The following is a 15,935-nucleotide window of genomic DNA, read 5'->3' on the forward strand; positions in this document are numbered from 1 at the left end:
GGCGCGAACTAAATCTATCTTGCTAAATATAGTTTTTCCGTGTAAGATTTGCAAAATCTTTTACGCGAGGAGGTCGATTTCGGCCTTTGCTACCTGTACTCGGTTCGAGGAGAAGCGGCGAGGTTTGCTGAACGATCGGTGACCCTGGGATCGTCTCGATGTGATGTTGGACGTTGTGCTTGAAACCAGGTGGCCTATTAAGATTTAGGTATTCGATCAAAAGTTTATGATAGGCCGAATCACTCCCAATTTTCTTCACAGAGCAATTTTCTTTCACTATCGCGCACCGTTCCTCCACACGCGAACAAAATTATATATTAGATAGTCATATATTAGATCTATTAAGCGTCTACTTCGCGGGTTAGCCGAAAGGTTATAATACGCCAAAAAGTTTCCCGGTTTCAGAATGCAGCGAACCGCCCGTTCGGCAAATCGGTGATGATACCAGCAAAGCCCCTTCTGATCGTGGTCTTTGCTTGAGTACCTTTTATAGATTACTTAGCACCGCGTCCAGCAGCATACTCATTTTGTTCAGCTGTTCTCGTAGCGATTCTATCTTGACATCGCACCGTCACGGTCCGACGTCGCGGCCAGAACCAGCTACATTTGCATCGGCAGCTGATTCTTCCACATTTCCACGAGGAACTCTTCTACATGGGTGTGCGGTCGTCCATCTTCTCGGCCTCCAATAACTTACGAACTCGCGTGGTGTCGGAGTCCGAGCTTTGTCTTATCCTTAGTTATTTGCGCTATCGCGAATTGCGCTTCCAATTGATGGAACTGTACCATTTTTTGAGGCCACTTTTTGAGGCCAGAAGATAGACACTCTGATTGGTACCGCGCGATAGCATTAATTATCTCTCTTGGTCCCTTCGTAGGGGACGCGTCGATGATGATTGAGCGATAAATCGAGAAATGTTCGTTAAAGGAAAGAAAACGATTAAAAATCACTCACGCGTTCCCGTTTTACTAACCGATTACGTTGGGATCACCGGTTTGGGAAGGTGACATGAGGAATTAAGTAAAGATCGTGGTCAACAATAACGAATAATTTATTTTAACAAGACTATACACTAGGAAGACTGGAATACGTTTTTCACGACGCGCTTCTAGGCATGTACTGACTAAAAAATTGCGCGAGGACTCCTTTCCCTTTCTAAACTTTCTACAATATATCTCACCTCCTCATTTCGAAGGCGAAAAAGGAAGGGGGCGACTATTCGTACGTCCTTTTTAACCCCCGAACACGAAGAGAAAGTTTGGAATTGAAACGTATGTTTTAATTTATTCTGTCTCTTCGCTTCGAGAGTTAAGTGTGTCTTTCCGCCCGGCGCCACGGGGGTACAACGCGACTACGATGGTCACCACAAGCGGAAAATTGGAAAAAATGACACGGACATCTATCAGAATTTATGAGGAAGAACTAAACAATAAAAACAAAAAAGTTAAAGGAAGAAGAAGATGATAAAGAGGAGGAGGGAAACAAGGAAAACTAAAATAAATGGTAATAAGTTACCAAATAATGAAAAAGATAAAAGAAATTATTAAAAGAAACAGAAGCCAAGCAATGCTGATTAAAGTAAAATAAGGGTAGGACATACGAGGAAACATATAGTAATATACCTAAAACAGTTAAAGAAGATCTGGAAGATGTAAATAAAGTGGAGGAAATCCAGAGCAGAAGACATTATTATAGTATTTAACAGGAAAGTAGGAATAGAGAACAGAGTAAAGGAAATAAAAGAAAGTTTGAAGAAAGGAATTTGAAATAAAAACACACGAGCGCAAGTATAATAACTTGAAATAAAGGATATAGATCCACTGGTGACTAAAGAAGATATAAAAACGAACCCTAAATAAAGTACATATATAATAAAGATTTAGAAAAAAAACTAAACGACTGAGAATGGGATTAAACATCATGCTCTTGCAAAATTTTATCTGGAATAGAAAGATGCTTTAAATGTCATAGATTAGAGTAATGAAGAAATTTGTAGAAGATGCGGATCACATAACCATACGATATAGGGAATGTTTATCGGATAAACCGAATTATATTATTTTCAGTGATGCCGAGAAAAATGATTTATATACTAAGCAGGTTGCTAGAGTTTATAATTGCCTCCAATTAAAATCTTAAAAATAAACTTAAATAGGTACCGAATCGCACAAAAAAATCATCCAACAGACGGCAAACAGATCACTGGATGAATGTGTGAAGATTCAGCAATCTAGATAACTGGCGTTGTTTGCAAAAAATACTTTACATATGGTATCACAATTTCCTCTAACGGAATCACCCAGGTAATGGTTGAAGGAATTAAAATCATAAGTTGTTACTTCTCACCGAATAAAAGTAAAAAAGAATTCGAAAGATTATATGTATAAATAAATTAGAGGATAATATAGAAAAAAAGGAAAAAAAACAAATAAAAATGATAACTGCAGGGGACTTGAATGCGAAATCAATAATTTGGGAAGGCAACAAGAATGATTGTAGAGGAGGAAAGATTATTGAGATGATGGCAATAAGAATCAAAGTAAATGAAAAATCGATATAATGTTAATAGGATGTATAAATATATGATAAATTGTGTAAAGCGGAAGTTTTTACAGATATTCTCAGCGTCGGATCACCTATATGCATTACTACAACACCTTCGAAAACATGAACTACAAAAACAATGAGGGCTTTATAAGCCCTTAATGGGAAAAAAAGCAAATTGGGAAGATGTAAATAAAACGCATGAAACAGAAATTAAAATAGCTAAACCAAGGACACTAAACGAGGATGTATGGATACAAAAATACGACGAACTAATAAATAAAATAGCCTGGAACCCTTTTTCAGCAAAAAAAAACAATACAAAGGAAACAAAAAAGCCAAATATAGCCGGAACGAGGAAATAAGCCAACAAGATAAAAGAAGTAAATAAAATTAAAAGAAGACTAGTGAGAAGCAAAAAAGGAGAAAGACAGGAAAAAATTAAGGAGCTAGAAGAATTATTGAAAATTAAGATGAATGAATTTAAAAAATCAATAAAATCAAGTAAAAAAAACAGCCTCACGAAATATACGTATAAAAACGCTTGATAAAGATTAATAGGGGAAACCATGTAAAACTGTAATTAATAAGATAAAAGGAAATAATAATAAAGGAGAAATTAAAAATGATGCAATAAAAGAAATAATAAATACACTATTCATAGTAACAGATAATACTGAACAACCAAGAGTGGAAATAATAGATACAAACATGACAGAAGAGTTCTCGGTAGAAGAAATAACGGAAACTGCAAAAAAATAGATTTCAGCCTTTGTTAACGGATGATAAAACGGAAGATCTATAAAAAGTAAACAATTGCAACATTAAAAACAAGAAAAATTCCGTGAAATTAGAAAGAAGATTGCAAGGCTAATACTACTTAAAAAATCGAGAAAGGAATGGTAAAAAACCGTATCGAGAAGCAATTAGGAACAACAGGAATACACCCCAACCAATATGGATTCAAGAAACATTATTTAATGATGGACGCTATTAAAGGAATACAGGAAGAAACGAAGATAGCAAGAGAAAAAGGACAGTGCTGTGCACTAATGACCGTTAATATCAATAATGCATTTAATACGATTAGGTAAAGAAACATATTAATAGCCTTAAGGAAACTCAAAATAAGTAAATGCTTGCAGGATGTCGTCGATAGTTACCTGAATGAAATAAGTATAATATACTACAGTAATAAAGAAACAATAGTAGTAGATATGTACGGCGGCATATCCCAGAGATCGATCCTAGGTCCGTTAATGTGAAATTTAACATACAACGACATTTTCGAAAAAATGAAAAGTAATAATATTACAATTGTAGGATATGCCGACGATACGGCTATAATAGTTAGGAATTATAACATAAATATTATCAAACAGCAAATAAAAATAGGATGGGATAAAACAGAAAAGTGGCTAAAATAAAAAAAAAACAGACTTAGAGAACTAGAATTCGGGAACCTAAAAATTAGAAACAGTCGGCGTATAAAATACTTAGGCGTTACGTTAGACACGCAAATAAAATATGGCAAACATGTAGAAATTACACTAAACTACATAGAAATTGCAGCTAATGCCAAACCCAAAAGGACCAGGACAACTCCACAAGACGCTGTATTATAAAGTGTGGGAATCAATTGTACTATATGCTGCCCTAACATGGAGTAAAGCACGCGACTTCAAAGGAATAAGAAACAAACTAAAAAGTGTATACCAAGAAAGAAGAAAGCTAAGAGATAAATTATTAGCAAAAGAAATAACCATAAAAGAAGTTGAAAAAAGAAAGAAGATTGTAAGTGAGGAAATAATGGAAAAATGGCAAATAATACCATCGTTAAAAGACTGGAACAAAAAAGAAAAAATAGCAACAAATAATTACTAACGGGCCATGGATGTTTTAATACTTAGAGAAAAAGAATAAATAAAATAGACTATATCAAAAGTGTGGACATTGTAACGAAATGAAAGATAACGTGGAACATACAATAGAAATAACTCTAAATAATTTAATAGAATTGGCAACAAAAGATAAGGAAACATGAAAGGCATTTAGTAATTTCGCGAAAGCAATAATGGAGAATCAAATGAAGAAGGAGAGAGAGGCAGAAGGACAGAATAATGGAAGAAATAAGGCAAAAAGAACCGATCGAGGAGAAGGTTGAAAACTGGACGTCGAAACACAGAAATAAAAGGAATAGTTACAATATAATCAGAAAGCCAGAAAATATGCAGTAGAAGCAACGGTGAAGAAAGAAGTAAAATTGTTAAAAATAGGCGAAATTAGGTCGAGAAATAAATAAATAAAATAAAACGAGTACCTTTAATTACTAAGTGCAGTAAAGTGCTCTACACGCACTACAGAAAAAAATTCATAAATGGAACGTAGACATGCGTGTAGCATCATGCGAGTCACACGGCCTGTTATGCTATTGTCCAGAACATGCTGGTAACGCGTACCGGCATTTTAGCTAACGAATTCGGTCATAGATGGCAACAGAACTGCTGACATTCGTCGCAAGGGACAATACAGTGATTCTTGAAAAAGATAGAATATCTAAGAATATCTGTTCTAAGAAAGTTGAAAACACGATGTTAAGATGTATATATATGAATCCATATATCTATTATTCGTCATTCGTTACAGTCATATATGTATATTCGTTACAATACGTATATGTATATGTAAAATATACTTATACATATACTGACCTACTTATGTTTCATTACATTATGGAAAAAGAAAAGAGAAATACGCAAATATTTATTTTATATATCTATTTATGTACACCGAGTTTCATCGATGCTGCCGCGGCGTGTATCACTAACACATCCCCAAGGACTGCAGAGATGCAAAGGCTATATACGTACGAAAACATTAATATATCGATATTTATCGTAAGGTACTGTGTGACGTGCTCTGGTATAAAGAGAAATTTACTTGCGAACAGTATATATGACAAAACAATACATGATTTTAATGCATGTCGTAAAATTGTCGTTGTTCTCATATACTGTAAAAAGCATATACACTTTCATTTCTAGAAAACAATGAAAACGCTAACATTCATTTTTCGTATTTCAATCATTTTTCATAACAGTATATTTTACATTGCTACTTGTATGATGATGATAAATGTCGGTAGATTAGTTTCCTATTTACTTGCCTTTTGGTCTGAGCATGCGTAGCGTCACATATTGCACCAGAATCGATGAGACTCGGAATGCATATACAATATGCAATTGTTACGTAGTGGTGTACAATTTTAGGGCATGATAAATAAAACATAGAAAATATTGAGAAACAGTATTAATACACATAACCATGAAGGTGTACATAACTCTATTTATTTACTTCATTTCCGTAATTTTAAAGTAAAATATTATTGAAGAACATTTATTTTTTTATTAATCATAATTTTTTAGAGTTTAAAATATATATATATACATATCGTTTAGTGTAAAGAAATAATCATTATTTTACCATCTTCCTTAAAATAAGACGTAGAGAAGAGAACATACTTCTACGTTTATTAGGTGTAACAACAGTTATCGTCGTCAATGTTTGTGACAACGTTGTCATGTTTCGCAACTTTTGCAGAAGTAAACGTCTTGAAATTAATATATACATATATCGATCGTTTCTATATTTTTATCATAGCAATCTTATTTTAATCATTATATTTTTAAGAAACTAATACTATACGTATTACAATTTAATGATGCGTGTATTTAATGTGATTTACTAAAAATGTTTATTTAGATGTTCACAATGCGTATATACGCATACTAGTGCAGTTTCGGTTTTTAAATGAATTTGATCATATAATTTTAGAGGCTATTGTGGAATAATGTTTATTCGATGCTATGAAAATTGATCAATTACCATACATTATACTTACACGTATTCTATTGTATGATGTATAAATTCAAGAGCTTCAGCTTATAAATTTTCAATATTCCAATGATGTCGTTTGAAAAATGTTCATATGCTCATTATATGATACAGAAGCTAAGAAACAAAAAAAAATGTAGGTAACATTGATCGTAGCAATGTCAAGAGATATGGCAACGTTGGAACCTATCTGCAACGGAAGAGTGTATGACGTTGCATGAAATGATACGTGATTGGTGGGGAGTTGACCGCACGACACATCCTTACGCGAAACAGATTTCGTAAAAATGGAAATATTTTAACGTAACGCGGAAAATATACTAAAAAATGTTGTGTGAAATTTGTTAGATATATGATTAAAACTGTTATAAGTAAGAGTATTTATTGAAAATACCAGTAAAGTACCGTTAATGTAAGATTTAGCATGGCACTATTTTCTATTGATCGTGCGTAGGAACACCGTATAACGAGAAGCTTGTGGGTATATAAACGCGTCACAAGGGGCGCAGCGTATGCATTTCCTGAGTCATTTTCAAAAGGTGAAGGCTGTATCTTGCTCGGTGATTAAAACTCCTACGCGTAGTTATTTGTTGTGTGTCTTTCTTCCATTGTCCGAGAAGAAACACGAGCTAGATACAGGTTGGTGTACTCCTTACTTATTCAATAATTAGGTGAAAAAGTTACGAAAACTGTTACAAAAAGTACGCGAGAAAACTCGCATCATTCAGTACTTTACACTAGCCTATTTCTCAAGAACAAAAGTAGAAAGTTGATACCTGGTTGATTTCTACGCCTCCAACGCTGCGAAGAGGGTGACATCATTTGGAGATTCATAGAAGCCTGCCTATTGGAAAAAGCTGTGAAATCATGGTGGCCACAACGAGACCTCGAGATATTGAAATCGACAAGCCAAGTCATACCGAACAATTAGCCAATTGGATTAGTAGAGTTCGTTGTAAGAAACTAATGTGTCGTCGAAATCGTAAACGTGATTTACGTGTTGAAGCAGTGTTGACGTGTGCTCTTTCTAAAGCCGAACACGAATTACGCAGCAAGCAATTATCTAGAATCTCAAAATGGCAGCAATTTAAGAAGCAATTCTTAAAGGATACAGATTATCCGAATTACGAATTCTACAATGATGAGGACATGAAAAACTCGGAGCTATATCAAGAGAACAATCCTTGGCAAGGTCCTTTGTGTCCTGAATTGAGCAGTTTGGACAATTTCATGTCTAAATTGAGGGAAATCAAAGTACCACTGCAGCGGTGAAGGAACGTACAAAGTGTACGCGACTAGGTCTGAAAAATCTAGGAGCGTGATAAATCCAGCTTAAAAATGAAGAGTATTAGCAGTGTCTTGTCGATGGAATGTTGACTTTAACAACAGCTAAACGGACTCTTGAATCATTACATGCAGTACTGAAACTGAATGTTGGTGCTGCCGGACTAGAAGTCACATCACTATCCTGGTGTATATCTGGATATTTTTTACTTGCAGTCTCACCGTTTGAGATGGCAATGGGACGGGCGGAGGGAGTTGCTGTTTGCAGCGATGCTGGGCATACCACAGAATCAGGGATTCCATGTTCTAGTCTCTACGCCTTTCATTGGTTTGGTTTGTAAACTGTATCGGAACCAATGCATTTTCTCTTTGCAATTCCTTGTTATAATGATATGTACCAGTCGAGTTTGTAAAATTGTGTTCAAAAAGAGTGTTTTATACGATATTTCTTCTTTTTTTTTTTTCTTTTCTTTTCAGAAATATGGCAGTTTATGTATAGAACATAATAGCGTACTCGTATCGTGTAGTTTAAAGAGAACATGTATAACGCATTTTCTAACTCATAGATTTAATTATAACAACTCGGTTATTTACTTAATTGTCTAAAATATCAAAAAATTTTATATATAGATTTTATACGTTTAATGTTAACTAAAACTTTTGTAAATACTGTGATATAGCAGAACAGCAGCGGAAGAGAAAAGAGAATAATAAATATGTACAATTAAAAAATTATTTCTCTATCTTTTTACAACTCGCCGTATTAATGCCAAAAATCCTTTTCAGTCCAGCATACACGTTAGAAAATTCTATCGCACCCAAGAGACCTGCATATGTATCCAGGCTGTTGGTCGTCATCGGCGACGCTCTTTGGCCTGTCTGTATGTGAAATAAGGAGTGATGAGAGGATTGGCATGGGATGATGAACAAAGGGGCAAAAGTCTTTCTTTCTAGAAATTCGCGCACGACGTTTCGTGGCCGAGTCACACACGATGATCAAGTCGTAACATAAACATCTCACGTTCGCACTTCCGTGTCCTTGAGCATCCAAGCATCAACTAATTCCGAAATCGTCGCACATAGGCTTACTGTGACAAACAACAGCAAACTCGAGCAAGTCCTGTTTGGTGAGCTAATCCCTTTTGTCCGTTACCTGTGCAAATGTATTTTCTCAGGTCCAGGAAGATTTTCCCAATGTTCACACTGCCAAGTTGTACCTGGGTTGTTCCGGTTTACTGCTCTCGCGTACGGTTCAAAATCGACTAAGTTGGACACCCAAAGCACTGCACGTTGATCCATTTGAATTAGCATAAGAGACTTCAAGGTGTGGAGTAACATGAATGTATCCCTTTGGGAATGTGTTGACCTTAGATGAGATCCGGAAAGGCGAATTACTGCAAGTAGTACAACTAATTTCTATATGGGGCATGCGCATATATGAAATGCTCAATTTGAATAGGAGATCGTTATGAAATTTTACAAGAATTGCACCAAATACGTCTTTTGAAAGCCATGCTATTAGATACCTTATTTCCACAGATTTGATAATCTTTGATAATTTATTGGGTACTAGAACAAGAAGATCTTCGTGATTTGATTATTAAATTAACAAATATCTATTCCTGAAACATGGTTGTGCAGAGGAAGGTTACGGAAGTGAAAAGGGGTGCATACACTAGTTGATATTCTTGTTCAACTGATGCAAGAGAAACTGTAGATGATACTTGTATAAATTTAGGACTTAACGTTTTAAAAAACATTTTAGCTGTAATAGGGAAGCAGTGACATATGGAAGATGAGCTGATATTCTTTAAATTGAATTTCTAACTATAACATGTAAATCATGCTTCAAAATTATGTATTACATTTTTTAATTTCAAAGGAATATGTCAAATGAATCAATTATTTTGGAATACTGGTGGTAATCATAATTAATTACGTAATTCATCAAGCTAAAGATTCGACTAGCAAGTTTGAGGGAAACTTACTCTTCCTATGCGTGGTATTAAGTATCTCGAACTATTTTCTAACTATTGTCTTATACATTTTTCTTTTTGTTGTGATGTGCTGCTCGGGTATTTGTTTTATACTGCAGGAGTGTCCGAATGATTGATACTCGTGGTGCATAACTGAACACAACTACAGGCAGTCATTTCTGTCGCTGGAACGCGTCGGATTGGTATTACAGAAGTTTATGGTATGTTAATTAGAACAATTCAGAGCCAGGGGGTGGGGTGAATAATTATGTTTCAGCTAGATTTGAGGCTAGGAGAATGAGTTTACTCGACAAGTCTGCTTAAAGTCTACATAATCTGATAAATCCTGATTGGATCATGCTAGATGTATAGTTACTACTAAAAATATTTTTGATAAGATAAGAACAATTGATTTAAAACTGGCCTGATTTCTGAACAAAGGCAGAAAATATAACTTCTTGGAAGAAGGTAACACTTTAATAAGATGAATGATTTGTTAAGCATAATGGGGAAACTTGGGAATGTGGGTATGTTGTTTTGTGTTATGAGCTACAGGAATGAAGCTGTTGTTATCATTTATCATAATGGAAGAAACACATTTGGATGACATTTTCCGATAAAGGAGGATACAGACTGTTCGTGTTACATTCAGTAATTGAAAATGATTCTACGGTTTCAGTAGTTTGAAGTAGGAGCAATTATATTTTATAATTGATAAGCATGACAATAATATACGCTTGTATTTCACTCGGCTATCGAAGGAAGTAACCTGGAGAAACTTCGTTAAACAAGGAAGAAATTATGGTTAAGGAATGAAGGGAAAAGCAGATTATTTACATACAGGCCATTTTAAATTACGATTACTGTTACACCTTTACTAAGATATATCTAATATTAACAAGATGATTTATTTCATATTCATTTGTAGTAACAGTATTTTGAAGCTGGCTCTTTTTTGGTATTTCTGGAATTTATCAAAGGTGTGTATGTGATGTATATGAAGATGCATAGAAAGAGTATGAACAGAGTTGTGATTCTGCAAAATGAGTGAAAGGGAAAGGAAAACAAAAAGATGGACATTTTCTATGATCTTAATAGAAAATCAAACAAGTATCATGGTAATGCGCATGATAGTGTTTAATTTCAAGATATATGTCTAATATTCGATTACCCAAAATTAATATTTTAATGTGCATTACGTTGCTCGAGTGTCTTTTGGTGGATTTTTCCGATTTTTGCTTCAGGAAATCCAGAAAATATTTGCACAGTATAAATTTTATAAGCCCATCGTTCTGTGGGGAAAACGAGCTGTGAAATACATCTAGACATGTATGTATTGCTGCATATTGTTACCTTTATCAGATTTGCAAAAATATTGAATTACAACATTACTTATTTAACCTACTATAAACTTGTGACACAAGATTTTTTTTTTCTTTTTTTTTTCTTTTTTTTTTTTTTTTTTTGAGGAATACATTTGCAATATCGACTCACTTATATGAATGTTTAATAAGTTATTGCCAATTTTTAATCTAAATTTTATATAAAAGAGGCGATGTGCAATAGTGAGGAAAGAAAGCCACATCGTCACTCGTCTACCAGGTAATTGTTAAATGTAATGAACATCTAATGTTAATAGTAATAGGAAGTAACAATCTTTTATGATTCGAACAATTATATAGGTATTTTTTATCATATCAATTGATACAAAATACTGAAAGAAAAAAGAACAAATTGTAATTTGAAATTTGGGCTTTATTATTGCATTAATTTTTGAAGTGTTTAATTCCAGTAATAAATTCTATTATTTAATCTTTTATATAACAATATACTTGCTATCAAAAGTTTATATAATTATTAATAAAAATTGAGCATATATTTGAAAAACCACAGTTATGAAAATTTAATAATAATGTGGCATGCAAAAATTGAAAGTTGCTGGCCATAAAAATTCAAAAATTGCAACTCTAGGGAACAGATGGTCGTAAGTAATTAATACGGTAAATATCATTTATTTGTAATTTTTATGGCAATATTCAAGGGCTTACTATTTTGCTTTGGTGGCTTATTTATTTAAATATTTGGAATGTTCATTAATTTCTGCGTGTGTAGTTTGTTATATAGTTACCGAGGTTTCGTATGTAATTTTAATTAAACAGTGCGATTTAGTTTGATGAAGGGCAGGACTAGAGTTGGACTAGGAACTGTACGTTAATTGGGTACATTCCAGAATATAATACTAAATGCCTCAGAAAAGTAAAATGTTTTTCAACTTAAAGAAAGCATTCAAGTATTGTAATCTACTTGTGTTTGGTGCGACGATCGTCACTTTTTACAAATAATTAAATGAAATGAACAGTCGAGGAATCTGAGTAAGTCCGAAAATTTAAAGATTGTGCGTTGCATTTTTAACTAATTACAATTTCATCGATCCTGGTATTTAACTAAAGTAATTTATGGATATGAGTTTATATCTTTCGTTTCGTTTTCTGGAAGAATTAATCAACTGTTATAGAAGAAACTCATCGCAAGTTTATTTATGTGAGAGAAACTGTATCTCGCAAAAGTGAAGCAAGATAGAGGGTATATATTTCAAATTGTATGCTGATTCATTTGCAATTGGATCAATGAACAATTGAGGCAGCAGGAAATTTTCAAACGAATAGTTCTCCCTGTCCTGCTTCAAAGATAAAAGGACAACTATCCTATTTTGAACAGAGAAATAATTTCAATTTTGACTTAACATCGATAACTCTTTGACATATAACATTAATGCTTACAACACCTGCAGATTTGGTCTGATAATTTTCAGGAGATGCTATGATGTAAAATTTATTGATGCAGAGTTCCAGCATAAATATCCTTATTCTTTTGTTCAAGAAGTATGGATTATCTAATAAAATATTTTTCTAATTACAGTTGGCTCGTAAATCATATTGGTAACATATCTTTTAATTTCAGATATGGTTATATGATGCCATCTGAACGTACATAGTAGAAAAGAATTACAAAATTATAGAAAAAAATCCATTAAAAAAATTGCACAATATTTAAAATACTATATAGAGAAAAGTATAATTATGATGAATTCGTTGAAGCAAATGAAGTTGTGTATTTTATGTAAACAGCATTCAATGGCAAATGGAAGAATGGAAAATTGCATCACAGAAGATTTACGTTACGAAAGATTTGAAGGGCTGAAATATATTTTCGCTCTCTTTCTCTCCCCCCCCCCCCCCCTTTCTTTTAGTATTCAAGACAAAGTATTTAAGTTCGAGTAAGCTACCATCACCGAACTTTAGTGATAACGAATGTAGGACTTCGTGAGATATAAAGGAACCAGTGTAGGTATTTTATGAAAGACTATTAATGCGGGACTTTGTGGAATTTAACTTGGAAACGAGAGAATCTACGGAAAAATTAAGGGGCTAAAGAAATATTCTCTTCTCTTTCTTTGTTAATATCAAAATAATAGTGTCGTCATAAAAGAGGATAATGAAATTCGGGTGAAAAGCTTATGATTTCATTATATATCACAGTAGATGTATCTTGAAGATTTTTATCATGGAAGATTTGAAGAGCTGAGATATACTGCACTTTTTTTTGTACTGAAAAATATAGTATCGTATATAGAAAGATTATGAAATTGAAATGGAAAGCTTATGATTTCATGAGATGATTTAGAAGTAGATGAAGATTTTCACCGCAGAAGGTGCCACGAAAGGTTGCTTTTTTGTATCGAGAAAACAGTATTGTATAAAAAGATCATGTATTTCAAATGGAAAGTTCAAGATTTCATTAACTGATGTAGCGACATAGCCATGAAATTTTTTGGAACGTGGATCTGCATGACGTGCGAATTGGAAACTAGATAATTGCACCATGATGAACTTGAAGGAATATACTTTATATTTTGTTTTGAATGGAATAAAGAGATTCATCCCAGAAGATCATGCAGTTCAAATGAAAAGTTCACGACTTCGTTAAATGATACTCCGACGGGAAAGTTCGTTTAATGGATTTCTCAGGAGTTCAATGAAACTATTAGCACACGACTTTAGAGGCAACGATTGGAGAACTTCATAGGATGCAATGAAGACTCTTCTGTACTTTGTACGACTTGCAGTGGATTACCAACACCAGACTATGGGTTAGCGAGAAGACATTCATTTTGGAATTTTATGAGACACAAATAGTTAGCAATACCTGAACGTTGGGATATAACTTATTCCGGTATTAAAAATATTAATAATATAGGACTATGTAAATTAGATTACTAATATAAGACTTTGTGGGATTTAAAGAGACTACTAATGCAGGACTTCGTTGGATTTAAAAGAGATTACTAACGCGGGACTTCGTGGAATTTAAAGAAGACTATCACCGAACTTCGTGGGATTCAAAGGAGACTGTCAACGTTGGACTTCGTGGGATTCAACGGAGGCTATCAACATCGGACTTCGTGGGATTCAATGGAGGCTATCAACGTCGGACTTCGTAGGATTCAATGGAGGCTATCAACGTCGGACTTCGTGGGATTCAAAGGAGGCTATCAACGTCGGACTTCGTGGGATTCAAAGGAGACTACCAACGCGGGACTTCGTGGGATTCAAAGAAGATTACCAACAAGGGACTTCGTAGGATTTAAAGAAGACTATCAACGCAGAGGACATCGTGGGATTTGAAGAAGACTACCAACGCGGGACATCGTGGGATTTGAAGAAGACTACCAACGCGGGACATCGTGGGATTCAAAGAAAACTACCAACGCGGGATATCGTGGGATTCAAAGAAGACTACCAACGCGGGACATCGTGGGATTCAAAGAAGACTACCAACGCGGGACATCGTGGGATTCAAAGAAGACTACCAACGCGGGACATCGTGGGATTCAAAGAAGACTACCAACGCGGGACATCGTGGGATTCAAAGAAGACTACCAACGCGGGACATCGTGGGATTCAAAGAAGACTACCAACGTCGGATTTCGTGAGATTCAAAGGAAACTACCAACATCGGACTTTGTGGGATTTAAAGAAGACTACCAACGCGGAACATCGTGGGATTTGAAGAAGGCTACCAACGCGGGACATCGTGGGATTTGAAGAAGACTACCAACGCGGGACATCGTGGGATTTGAAGAAGACTACCAACGCGGGATATCGTGGGATTTGAAGAACCTACCAACGCGGGACATCGTGGGATTTGAAGAAGCTACCAACGCGGGACATCGTGGGATTTGAAGAAGCTACCAACGCGGGACATCATGGAATTTGAAGAAGACTACCAACGCTGGGCTTAGTAAGATTCCAAAGAGACTATTAACACGGGACTTCGTAGAATGCAGAAAAATAGAAGGCAGGGTTTCACTAAAGATAAATAATATAAACATTTTAACCCTTTGCGTTTGAGCGGTGCCTCTCAGGTACCACTGCATGTGATGCGACAACTCGAGCGGTGTCTCTTGGGCACCACTCAAGTCGATACGGTAAATCGAACCATAATGCTATTTATTTAGGTTTGACCTAACGAGTCTACTCCTAGCCTTTTGTGGATCATCTTATGAGGTGTCGAGTGACACAGTGTATTTTAAGATTTTTTATCTCGAAAACACTCGCGACCGCGGATCGGACTCTGCCTTCGACATTAGTTCGAAAGAAGTTACTTCTAGTGAAAATGAGTTCAATTTTTCGGCAATAACGAACAAAATTACCTCTCTACATAGACAAAATTATTTTAAGTTAACTGTAAGGAATTCATGAAATACACGGGAGCGGCTGACTGGTCTCGGAATGCTTGTTCGCCCGAGTGAAAAGAGTCTCGAACGCAAAGTGTTAAGTAGAATTTAGAAATATTCTAAGCCGTGAGCAAGAATAATTGTTGAACTCCATAAAGTTTTGCGAAATGAAGCATTTGAGGTTCGGATTTTGTGGATCATTACGAAAAAAATTTATGTAACATCGCAAGAAAAAAAATGTATTATAGTGAAGAATTTGAAAAAGTATTGTTATTCGGTGTACATGGAGTAAGATGTTAAACGTAATGCCAACATAAAGTATCATAGATGTAGGAAATAAAACAAGGATTAAGTTAAAGGATTGTTAATTGGCAAATAATTGAAAGCAAGAGTAACTTAAGTATAATAATAATAATAGTGAACAATAATATTTTTAAATATACATAACATTTATTTTACTAAACATCAAGTAGTGCGAAAGATCATTTCAAATATGAAA

The 15,935-nt window shown here is 34.6% G+C and overlaps 3 protein-coding genes and 2 long non-coding RNA genes across 7 annotated transcripts in view; 4 read left to right on the forward strand and 1 right to left on the reverse strand.

Annotated features, from left to right (window-relative positions):
• The window catches only part of LOC143430111 (mitochondrial import inner membrane translocase subunit Tim21), a 391,485-nt gene that overhangs the window by 342,453 nt on the left and 33,097 nt on the right, over positions 1-15,935 (forward strand). The window lies entirely within an intron of this gene.
• The window catches only part of LOC143430110 (serine protease ea-like), a 125,400-nt gene that overhangs the window by 32,947 nt on the left and 76,518 nt on the right, over positions 1-15,935 (reverse strand). The gene's annotated exons all lie outside the window — the stretch shown is intronic.
• LOC143430115 (uncharacterized) lies at positions 6,921-11,031 on the forward strand. The gene is made up of 3 exons (XR_013102604.1): positions 6,921-7,078; positions 7,940-8,056; positions 8,510-11,031. It is a non-coding gene; the product is annotated as an uncharacterized LOC143430115 (long non-coding RNA).
• LOC143430112 (uncharacterized) lies at positions 7,085-7,857 on the forward strand. The gene has a single exon (XM_076906116.1). The coding sequence runs from the start codon at positions 7,307-7,309 to the stop codon at positions 7,709-7,711; it is 405 nt and encodes a 134-aa protein (XP_076762231.1). The 5' UTR covers positions 7,085-7,306; the 3' UTR covers positions 7,712-7,857.
• On the forward strand, positions 13,665-15,806 carry LOC143430117 (uncharacterized). Its single transcript, XR_013102605.1, has 2 exons — positions 13,665-13,932; positions 14,019-15,806. It is a non-coding gene; the product is annotated as an uncharacterized LOC143430117 (long non-coding RNA).

The sequence above is a fragment of the Xylocopa sonorina genome, chromosome 13 (genome assembly GCF_050948175.1).
Source record: "Xylocopa sonorina isolate GNS202 chromosome 13, iyXylSono1_principal, whole genome shotgun sequence".
Taxonomy (NCBI): Eukaryota; Metazoa; Arthropoda; class Insecta; order Hymenoptera; family Apidae; genus Xylocopa; species Xylocopa sonorina.

What these genes read in the sequence shown, in the direction of transcription:
- LOC143430112 (XM_076906116.1), top strand. Translation starts at nt 7,307, where the DNA reads ATGGTGGCCACAACGAGACCTCGAGATATTGAAATCGACAAGCCAAGT.